This window comes from Cryptotermes secundus, unplaced genomic scaffold, assembly GCF_002891405.2.
Source record: "Cryptotermes secundus unplaced genomic scaffold, Csec_1.0 scaffold928, whole genome shotgun sequence".
In the NCBI taxonomy this organism is placed as follows: domain Eukaryota; kingdom Metazoa; phylum Arthropoda; class Insecta; order Blattodea; family Kalotermitidae; genus Cryptotermes; species Cryptotermes secundus.
In genome coordinates, this window is record NW_019738362.1 from 1,017,458 (window position 1) to 1,029,618 (window position 12,161).

Consider the following 12,161-nt stretch of genomic DNA (forward strand, 5'->3'; position numbering starts at 1 on the left):
CAAAATCATAATATACGAAACGCTTAATGACCATTATACCTTAACCATGTATATTTGTCCGTCTGTCTGTCGACTGATTTTAATGAGATTTGAAATTGGACAGTTTTACTACAATCTTTTCGCGAATTTAAATTTTTGCTGAAGTGGGGCAACGAGAATGGACGCTTAGCACGAACATATTTTTCAGGACAGATCTCGGGCATAATTCGTTGAATATATACGGTTGTATAGGAGCGTGGACTGTTTCGAGCCAAACAAAAGAAAACACTCGTGTTATGGCCAATACATTGCTTCCGTAAATCTTGTGGGCTTCACAACAGCCAAAAAGAAGTGATTTTTATATTGTGTCATCCTATAATTCGAGAGTCGTAAGGCTGGGTGTGATGAAATGTTATTTATAAAGTGCTCGCATTGACGGAAGGTGCTATCAGGACAAACGTGCCAGAAATGTTGCGAAGTGTGACACAGAATTTTGACCTCAAGGTTCCATTAATTTGATGGTCTGTTCCTAAAGACTTGTTATTTAAATTCACTGATAAGAGAGTCAGAGTGCTGTCACCAATACGTATCAACCTGCGAAAGTGATGTCAGAATTAGCAGGGCGAGTTCTTCCACTGCTTTTGTCATTATGCATTTCAGTTCTAGTTGTAGAAGAACTGAAACATAAAGAATTAATTAGGACTACGTCCAATAAGTTGTTAAGCACCTCTATGTATAATGAAGTGTTGGGCCTACAAATACATTTAATTGGCCCTTCAAAACACAGTGGTAACTAAACGTACCACAGGCTTATACATTTTAAAATCTGCATTTTCTCCACACAGTATATTTGTTTTGTATGATTCTCGCCATAAGCAGCGATTATTTTCGTAAACAGCAATAACCGGTTGGTCGTTGTTATGGAGACGCAGTGTTTCCTGTGAGGTACGAATTAAATTCTTAAATATTTACACAAATTTCAAAATTAAGCAGACATGGAGGAGGGTTCGAATATCTCCACTGTTGCACTGCGAGTCGTAGGAGGCGACGAAAATGGAACCCAATGCCTGGGGGTATAACCGAGCCATCCTGTTCCTGGGGGATATACATACGGGAACCTGGCTCTCCAGGTTGGGGGAGTCTCGAATCTGAGACGGCAAAATGTGTTCATGAGTTCCGCATGACTCGGACCCGAGAATGACTGCACTGGCGAGGGTCAGGAGCATTGTAAACGTCAGAGAGGGCGCCCCACACTAAAAAACCTACAACTGTTTGACAGTAACTAAAGTCTGTTCATGAGCCTCAGATTGGGGCCCGACACCGAGACAGACTTGCCGACCGACCGTCAGTCAAAATTGATTTGACTCAGGATTAGGACCCGCAACGTAATATGTTGATTTTAAAACAACAGATAATAGCACAAATATTATACGAAGAGATAAATGAAGCATTCGGGTGTTTTAAGTAACCTTCCAAAACAGTTTTCGATCTCAAGCACTTCCATCGCTAGGAATTAATAATTTCGTCCTAACGAACATCCCACGTATCCAGAGATCTCATCTGGTTGGTGGTGAACCGGAATCATTTCCTCGTCAAAGATGTGAGTTATAAATCTCACCCTGCCTGTCCGATGAACTCCAGTCCAAATATTGAAAAGTCACTTCTTACAAATAAACAGAGACCGACATTTTTCAGACGCCCTGACAACTCTGCGGAGAAACCTTGAAATCGCTTCGCCTGCTCTGGGTAAGCGTGCAGCAGCTGAAGAACAGCTGAACCGACTGCTAAGAAATTTAACACTGGGTAATTTTACTAAAATATTCCAGTTTCAGCTAAAACCGAAAACAAATAACGCGCTCTTTGCATGCGTTTCCGTGCCTACTTGAGCATAATTCCTTGGAAATTTATCGGAGAAAAAAAACATTTCCAGTAAAAATTTTTGGGAAAGACAAAGGCACACTCACTATGCGTCCACTGCAATTTCCCGTAATTCCTATCGCCTATAATTAGCCAAGAATCGTTACGCCACGCATATGTTTTTAACCTGTACGCTGAATAATCAGAACACACGCGACGATTAACGAAAAATCGACTATGAGTTCTAGAACAAAATGGAAGATTGTCGAAGTCTCTTTTTCATCACAATTAAACGAAACTCTCTCCCCATGAAGCTACAGATTTTCATTTATTCATTCATCTGTCATTCATCTGTAATCTGTCAAGACGACAGGTCCACAGTCTCTTCCAAAACAGTTCCTCCACTTGATGCGATCTAGAGCTTTCTCCTTCAAATGAAAATATCCTCTTCTGTCCCCAAGGTCATCCAGCATCTTCTTAGTCTTCTTCCAAAACAAATATATTTAATTATAACCTTTTATTCAACAACATAAAGTTTCTTTTGTGTTTATCTGAATAAGTGCTTGAAATATCTCACACTATCCCAATGAATACTTGAGCATGGCATTTGTAATACCTTCTGTCGAGCCTTCACTCTGATCACACTTGTACAGTCCTGACAAGATAAATGTTGCGGGGGCTTCTAGGTGCCCCGTTTTCCTTCCCAGAATTCTGCACGCGTCATACCTCGAGGGGCACGTTCTCTGTGCTCACTTCCGGAACGGCGTATCTGGTGGCCATTGCATGTTGATAATTTTCAAATGATGACGTAACGATACATTTTAGCGTCTCATGACGAAGCACCCTCAAAGGGGGCTTATGGTCAAGTCAGCAAGGAGCGCCGAGTCCCTGATAAACGTAGCCGTGAAATTCAGTGATTCATTTGTGCGCGAGAATCTCTGGCGGGGCACGGGCTATCCTGGCGGTCGTCAGCAAGGGCAAGATAGGCCACCGCCACTTCCTACCGAATCCTTCTCAATTCATTAATCTTCTCTCAACCAACCACTCACCTCTACATGGCTTCAATAGTGGCAAAATAGCCACCGCATTAGTTATGATCAGCAACCGGAAGCTTTGATGTTTCGCTTCCTGCACAAAATATTATCTTAAAACTTCAGTTCCAACGTAAACCTGCAGAATTCTACATTAAGCGCGTCTAACCTCCAAGCTCCGGTCCCGGTAGCCGAGCGGTCTCAGGCATTCGCTGTCTTCCCTCTCTCGGAAGGCAGGATCGTGGGTTCGAATCCCACTCAGAGCATGGATGTTTAGTGTGTGTGTATTCTGTGTTTAGGTAGGGGCCTTGCGACGTCCTGATCACTTGTCGAAGGAGTCCTACCGTCTGTAAAAATGATATTGAAACTGATAATCAGCCCTATGCTCCAACTTGGGGGAGAAATAACTTCCAATGAGAAGACCTTCATAGAAATTCGATTAAAATTAGTCCATCGGTTGAAAACTTATTTCGAGGTAGACAAACGAGATGTAAATGCTCGGTGCAGTGGTTGCGGACCGGGTTTCGAACCCTGTGCTTCTACGCCTAACATCATACCATTCTACCAGGACCTGAACATGTCCTCAACAGCCTTTACGTGGCGTTCCCTTTAAAGAGTGACTTGTGGCGAGCCCGCCACTCGAGCTATTCGCTCGGGCGAGCACACAGACGGTCGGCGGGCGGTCAAGCCGAATTAGTCACCGCGTCAACACACAGTACTCAAACCTATCAGGGACTTAGAGCCTACAGTTTATGTTCCAGTTCATAGCTTAACCCTTTAAACTACTACAGACACATTCAAGACCTCTGCAACTCGCCCACATATTCTAGTTGTGGCATTCTTACGGCTCTCAGAATAAATACCTGTTACTTCCCCTGGCCGTACTGAGCGTTCGGTTGGGCTTTGTAATGGAGACAGACGCAACATCATGGCAGCCAGTGTGGCTAGCCAACTGATCGGAGTTCGATTCCAATGAAGGGTGTAGATTCTTCTCTACACGAGTTTAGACCACAGCGTCCCACGTCACAAGATAGGAATATTCATAGTCACTGCTGTGAGGTCCTCAAATCTCACACAGTGGGACGCGATGTTTTGCAAGTCACTATCCAGCTAGAGCCTTGCGTCCATCTAAATAAATGCTGACCATAAGCTCATCCAAGCATTATGTCATGAGCATGTTTCGGAGAGTGGAAGCATTCTAAGAGTCTATATAGTTTGAAATATAATTTTAATTGTCATCTGCTCGTAAGCATATATATCCATTTTTTTCCTTGCACTGACTAAATGCTGTTAAAATCCCGACATACGAGTATTTCGGCCATACAAGGTCAATATCAGGGGGTGTGCCACATTGAATTGAAAATTTGCCATTTATTCACCTGTTTATATATGCACAAATTAAGAATTAAATATCTGAGCCATAAATTTCTTACAAAAGCCTGAAACAAAAATTGTGTTATAACCCACGGATATGACAGTGCAGCTGAAGACGTCGTGTCATGCTGGGTTGCTGTGTCACAGAACAACACTTCACTTACCAAGAGCCACAACGAAACCGCAAAGTCGCGACTATTAGACACCTTGAAAACGAGTTGGGCTGTGTGAAAGCAACATACAACACGGCACGGGGTTCCGCCATCACCTATACCATCACCATCACCATCACCGCCTATACCCATGAATTTTAACATAATGTCAAGTTTTGAGGGATGTGCGTGTGACTTATAAGACGGGTTCTGGATTGCACGATTGGATTTATTGACACCTTATGCACACCACTCGTAACTACAGGCAATTACAGCACTATCGCTGACCTACACTCTTCACAGTTCACCGTTACACACGTACTAGGTTCCTCAGTCTTCACTAGTCGTATCCTGGCAACGGATTTCATAACAGTCTGTCTATTCGAATCATATATGAAGTCTTATTTTCATAGACTAATTCCTTTCTCGCTATTCCTTCTCAATCACATTCGGCTACCATCTCTAGAATCTAGTTCGATCTAGTTCTCGACAACAGCTAATTGCTCCCTTGGAACTTCTCGTTATATAGCTTCGGTGCGGATCCCAAGGAAAACGCCGTCTTATAATGTCCCGTAATGTTTTAGGTGTGTTTACTGATCTGTTGCCTAGCAATAGACGCCCTACTGTTGCGCAATGGCTCCCGCGGGATTGTGCTTACCGAGTCATTGCCTAGCGATGGATCTGTACGTCACAATGACAGGGTTTTAATGTCGTGTTTTAGCATCTTGTTGAAGTAGGTATTAGAATCTATTTTCAGTCCTTTAGCGTCCACCATGCAAACATATAAGGATTTAAAACTGAATCCTTCTAAAATTCGTCACTGCTCTGTATGTTTCGGCACACTCGGCCATTATCAGGTGCGCTGGAATTCGGGGGAACAGCTGTGACTTCCGCGCTACTGCGGACCGTACTTTCGTATTTACAGTGTTTCTAAATGAAGCCAGTTGGACGACCGAGGGGTCGGAGTTGGAGTCCCGGTAGGGTCAGGAATTTTCACTTCTACACGTCTTCCAGACCGTCTCTGGGGTCCACCCAACATCCTATCCAATGGGTACCAGGGGCTCTTATCCCGGGGGTAAAGCGGCAGGAGCATTAAGCTGACCACTAACCTCCGTCTAGTGCCTAGGTCAAGAGAATGTGGATGTGTACATCTACTCCCCCATACGCCTTCATGGCGTAGTGCTTAATTAGTTAAGCACATGGACAACTTTACCTTTATATATATGCACCTTGCTTATTCTTACACAACTCTTCTGCCTGTTACTCTCACCAGGGGTCCCTATAGAGGCTGAGATGTGAACATAGCTCTGGTAACGGTAATTTGATAGTTGCATCCTGTATCACAACAGTAAGTAACGCAATGTAAAACAAATGTCGACTCTCTGTGAGACTTGAGTCGCCAGTCGGTAAATATGCAGGCAAAAGTCATGTGTAAAATCTCAAGGAGGGTCTTCGGAAAACAGATGTACTCCAAATTGGAGTACGCGCTTTCCCTCGTTAAAATAATTTGAATAAGGGGCGGTGTGTTCTGTGCCGCAGTTGACATGAATATTGTTGCTCACCCCACGCGATTAAATTCTGTTGAAACTGCCAGTCGAAACATCTCCCACATCTGAACACAGCACGAGTCAAGTAGGGCGAAGCCTTGTCTGCCTGTCCCTTTGATGCTGCCTGCCCTTCTTAAAGTGTGAAGAGGCTGTGCGCGTGCGCAGTATGGCAGGCGGTCATTACTTCTGCCGCTAAAGGAAAGCGATATGCCGGCGATGTCGCCACAATTCCGTCAAAGAGTGGCCTAACGTCTACATTATAAGTTGGACCTGCATACACTGTTAAATACTGCCACGTGTATTAGTGACCATAGACGGGGTGTGGATTGGTTAATACATTTATTGACCACTTATAGGTCGTAACTACAAATAACTATAACACTATTGCTGATTTCCGCACTAAAAATCCCTTAACATTATTTCAACTAGTCTTTGTGTGGTAACGGCTCTCCACAATGCCTATTCGTCTGCAATGTTTTCACTAGACGTTTCCTGGTACCGAATCTTAGCGATGGAGATTCTTCAGCTTCCGCTGTCCACTGATCAACATTCGACAGCTGAACTCTCAAATCAACTGTCAATTACTGTTGGTTTTTCGTTATATAGACTCAGGCCGGAACTCACGGGAAAAAGTCCGTTGCCCAGCAATGGATATATGCGAAGCACACAGAAAATACATCTTCCTCTATTGTATATACAACGCCGTTGAATGATAGGATAATTAGTGAGTGCTGAATTAGAAGGGGTGTGGAGGGAAGCGGTCGCAGCCTACTTTGAGGTACTGTCATGACATTTTCCTTGAGGAGCTGAGGAAAACCGTGAAGAATGACAGTCATGATAACCGATGTCTCGGCCGAGATTTGGACCCGAAATCATACTCACACGTTTCGCCTGTCCCTTGGGCGTCTTCGGGTCTCGAAGCAGCGACTTCTCCAACCCGGGTCTCCTGTCTTGCTAATCCAACTGCGACTGTATGGCTCATTGGTACCCGATGAAAGCATAGCAATATCTGGAGCAGCCATTATGTTTAAGAGTTTCAGAAATATTCAGAAATAGTCAGATATGCAGTATACTCCATCCAGGCTCAAACCAGAAGAGACTTACGACCATTTTGTACAGAAGAAGAACAGAAAAGAAAAGATGGCATGGAAAACATACAGTAATCTCAATATTATCTGCCTCCACTTTCAGAAAGAGCCCGTACCAATTACTGTAACGTTTCTTCCATAGCTGCTTTCTCTTTCTAAGCGATTCAAGCAGCGGAGAGCATACCACAGAAAATAATTTTTTCACTGACATTTCCGTAAGTGTATGACGCACGTCATGTTTATCTGTTTGTGTGCGTCAGTCACTAAGCAGTTAGTTAGTTAGTTATTGGAGAGGGTGGGTTTACCCATGCACTGAGACCAGTATTGGTCCATTGTGCTTCCCTCTATGATAGTCTACCAGTCTCTATACCCTACCGATACTGGTGCGTACCATCAGTCCCGACCGAGCCAGCGAGTTCGGCCTCTACTGGCTTGGCGGTATCTATAATGCTTCCCCCATCTATCAGAGGCTTAGAGACTACTGTTGGGCGGGAAATGTCCTTGAATTTAGCTCAGTGACCTCCTTTGGAGATATGAGGTTCTTTTACGTGCCGTAAAGCTACGACACGGGACCCACGGTTTAAAGTCCCTCCCGGAGGACTTGTTCCCTGAAATTTTCCGCCCTTAAAAATTCCACGACCTCCGCCGGGTTTGAACCCGCGTACCACGAGTCATGAGGTGGGAACGTTACCTCTAGACTACGGAGGTCGCTCGACTAAGCAGTTACTTTCTGTTATTTATTCCATGTCGGTCTTTGTACTGGAGACATATTATGTTTCCTGCGAGGTACGAACTGATTTTATTAAATACAACTTACATGAATGTTCAGATTTATGAAGACAGAACTTACTGAGCCCGTGATAGGTCTGTACGGCTACTGCATCACACAAGAGCAGGAGGAGGTCTACACGCCACGTGAACTGAGAGAAAACCTGAGGTTCATGCTAACGAAAATTATGTATTTATTGTCTTATGTGGTGTTTCTCAACGGATGGGACGCGGTTCACTCTTTGAAGTTTGACTGAGTAGAACGCGGCGGAGGTTTCGGTAATAAGAATTTCCAGTAAGTACTTATATAACAATAAAATGAACATTATTTCAAAAACACACTTCAAGGTTCTCCGCACTTTGACGTTGCTATGAGAACAACACGACCAGCGGGAAGCAAAATGCAGAAGACTGAGGTCACTGGTCCAGTGATAATACATAAGGGAATTTTGTGAGAGGAATAGAGGCATGTCGAATGCTGTGACATAGTGGCTGTCCCTTAAAGGCTCGAATCTCGGCTGAAGCATCGACTGGCGGAAATGACGTAACGAGAATATAAAATGGTCGCTTTGAAGATTAGAAGATCTCAGGTTTTTACATCTGTGAAGATTTGGTCTTTTGGGTTTGGTAAGTGGATATCGAAGGAGGCAGTACGCCACTCTGAACTGCTGGTACCAATATACTAGCCTGTACGGTGTTATAACCGAGAAGACCACACACTGGACTTTGTAGATGTTTCCTGCAGGACAGTATAGCCTAAATTACATGGCAGTCATTCGGAAAATTCTACAAATTTAAAGATGTTATACTGGCATGACAAAAACAAGGGTAATTTCCTGGCTCTCTGTGTTACCATTAGCTTCTCAAGTAGGAAGCAGTTAGTACATGTAGAATCATAAGGCAAGTGTTATGCTCCCGCTGCGTGTTCTGGTTGCCTCAGGTTGCAATCTAGGTCCGCAGACTAGCTATCATGACTGATGCTCATGGATTTCCTCAGTTCATGCTAGATTAATGCCGTATAGTTGCTTCTGCGATATTGTCTCACGCAGTCTGGTAGATATTTACTGACGTTTCGGAGCGATCTGATGCCTCCGTTCTCCTACGCTGAAGATAAAGACAGCAGGTTCATCCAAAACGGACCAGAGAACATGGTGTCACAATCTTCATAATCACTTCCGTGATAACCTTGAACCTCACAGAGAAACAGAGGAATGTCAGTGATTCTTAAAACACAACAACGTTAATAGCTTCTCGAAATGTACACGTGAAAGCGACTGCATTTCTTTCTAGAATAAAAATGGTTGTCGGCCGGCCTTTCAACTGTTCGGTATAATTCTCGACCGAATTGAAGCAGATGCTGAGTATATACATAACATCGAGGTATGTTTCAACAGAACAAATCAAGTGAATTACAGGTCATCTGGTCCAACACGCATTCTCCCTGCTAACGTTAACACAATGAAAACAAAAAAGTGTTCACCACTTTTCTGCCGATGTTTAATGTATGGGCATCTTGCACAGTGACATGCGGGTGCTGTGCTTCCAGGCGCCGCAAGCTGTTCTCACTTGCTCCATATTTACAATTTTAATTGTGATCCATTTAGAAACGCGCATTAATACATGAATCTGCCCCAACCCTGAGTATTATCCGTTAAAAGCATTGAAGTCCGATATCTCACAGGACAATAACAGTCAGTCATATGCATTAGCAAGTGACGGTGCTGTGTCTGCATTAAATTGAATTTAAACACACACTGCGTGCGTGCGTGGGCTTCTCTAATGGGAGTTCGTGACGTGTGAAATGCAGTAAGAGGTGGAGCCATTAGCAGGGCCGCTGCGTCACACGTCACATGACGTGCTCAGGGGGGTAGCGAGGGCTCACGTTCCCAAGTTCAGTTACACTTCAAATTGTCCGAGGCAAATTCTCTCTCTCTGAAGTGAGAATGCATACAAATTTGCTGTGGATTAAGATCAAGCGAAGAGACTACTTGGGAGACCTAGACGTAGATGGAATCCACCTACAAGTTTCAAGCGCTCATCTAAGCCATTAATATATATTGTTACTCCCTCGGCTTTACATGGGGAAGAATTTTAAATATATACATACACAAAGAAATGCAAGGGTGATCTATCTGTCATAACGTTTACTACTTTCAAATGTTTATAGCTCCGTGACAAATAATATTGGGTTCTGGATTGGATGATTGGATTCATTGACACCTTGTAAAATCTCTGAATCATAATTAATGACTACCGAGGACTCGCTCTATTCTCGTTCCCGTTCTACGCCTTACTTCTGATCTACGGCTGGACTACTTGTATATTTGCGAGGCGGACGCATAGAAAACACATCCGTTGTTCAACAATGGATATGTGCGAACCACATAGAAAACACCTCTTCCTCTACTGTTGTAACTAGAGCGCGCTGCATAGCAACGGAAATTATCTGATTGTTGCCTGCGTATTCATTGCAGCGTATTTTTGTAGCTTTTACTTAGAAACAGGCTGTTTACTAAGAATCTGTCTCCGCGGGAATGTGTTTATCGAGACGTTGCCTAGCAGTGGGTCGGTAAGTACAAAAATAAGGAGACCTTGAGGAAGCAAGGTGATTCTGCCCTTACGGCACGATTCACGCCAATTCATTTTAATTTCCTTCTTTACCGACCGGCAGCTTTCTTCGGTGTCTTAGCTCCGAGGGAAGGAGGAAGAAAACTTCAGAGACGAGATGGATGCTGGACGTCACGGCGGCAAGAGATGTCTGGATATTTGTCATCATTTACTGCGCGCATGTTAAACGCGGCAAGGTCTGCTCCCAGGCGTCCTTTGAACCTACACGACAATAGGAAAGAACCACAGGGTTGCTTTTCTTTTCCGTGACTCAGCAAATCGCGAGAGGAGGCACAACATAAATCACTACCGGCATCCGCGTTATAGTTGCAGTCAATGCCGGTCGGTATTCGTGTGAAGACAGCGCCACTTGTCAGCTGTCTCTGCGTTCCTAGTGTTCGGATCTGAATGTTGACTTTCCTGGTAAAGAATGGGTGGTCTCCGCTTCAGACAGAAAGTAAATCCAACTGATACGAATCGTGTAGCTATTAAGTGTCAAATGTCGTTTCATTTGTCTAACTTTATGTTTGATGCACCACAATTTCAAGACTCTCTTATAAGACAAGAAACATCTACGTGAACTTAGGGTAGTATTATTGTTTCATGCCAGTCGTGGTCCAACTTCAGTTCTTACAGACCAGCCTTAACTGTATGTACCACTTGCTTTAACAATAAAAAATCCTTAATTTCCCCACACAGTGTATTTATGTGTTCCGTATGGTTCTCACAGTAAACAGCGACTGTTTCCCTAAACAGCATTAACCGGTTGGGCTCTGTAGCGGAGACGTAATGTGTTTCCTGTGAAGGAGGAATTTAATTTTTATATAATTATTTATTTAGAATGATTCCAGACTTCTAAATATGAAGATATGAATAGAAGATAAATTTTTCCTTGTGCTTAATTAATTAAGGGTCACGCCATGAACACGTATGGGGGAGTCGCTGTATGGCTCCACCATTCTTAACCTTGGCACTAGAAGGAGGTGTCTGCCGACCGGTTTTCCTCCGGGGGAGGAGTACTAGGTACCCATTTCATAGATAGGGTGAATCCCAGAGCCGATCTGAACTCTACAAAAAACAGAAGAGCCCCTATCCCTGCCGAGCGTAATTACGATACGAACACAGGTACTAGTATCAGATCTGTGTGTTGACAGTAGCGCTGCGGTTTACACAAAGGAAGATGGCGCAACTCAGCCAGCATAGTGACTGGGCTATGGACTGGATGACCGAGGAATCGGGACTCGATTCCGAGCAAAGGCAATAGATTCTTCTCCACAGCGTCCAGATCAGCTGTGGGGCCTTCCCAGCTCCATTCCCGTCGGTAAAACGGCCGGGGCGTGAAGCTGACCACACACATCCATATAATGGGACGATTAAATGCACTCCCTCCTGCGTGTTCTTGGCTTGGAGTTTACATGACGCTGCCCCTTGTGTCTCTGTGTGCAGAGTGGCTGAGGGTGCGACAGTCAGCAGCAGGCTGGGAGCGAGTCTACTGCCGCTGCGAGAGCAAGAGGTCGTCGGCCCTCCCTGTTTCCCTCGAGACCCGAACCCACACCCGGGCAAGACGCTGAGCCTCGGGGCTAGCCTCGTGGCGGGGTCGGGGAGGGATCCCACCTGCGCCGAAGCCTTCTGGAAAATGCCCCACAAAGGTGAGTCTGACAACTGCGTTTCCTTCCCGACACAAAGTTCAATGGAGTCTCAATTTCACGCCATCCATGTTGCCTCAAATGTCCGTTGTTACAACACAACAGGCACTTA

At 44.4% G+C, this 12,161-nt stretch overlaps 1 protein-coding gene across 2 annotated transcripts in view; it reads left to right on the top strand.

The window, feature by feature from the left end:
- LOC111870927 (paired box protein Pax-6) overlaps positions 1–12,161 on the top strand; it is a 113,957-nt gene that overhangs the window by 13,343 nt on the left and 88,453 nt on the right. For both annotated transcript variants that reach the window (XM_023863568.2, XM_033754048.1), the window contains exon 2: positions 11,850–12,052. In XM_023863568.2, coding sequence (XP_023719336.1) covers positions 12,040–12,052 — 13 coding nt within the window. In that variant the 5' untranslated portion in view covers positions 11,850–12,039. The remainder of the gene's footprint in view (positions 1–11,849; positions 12,053–12,161) is intronic.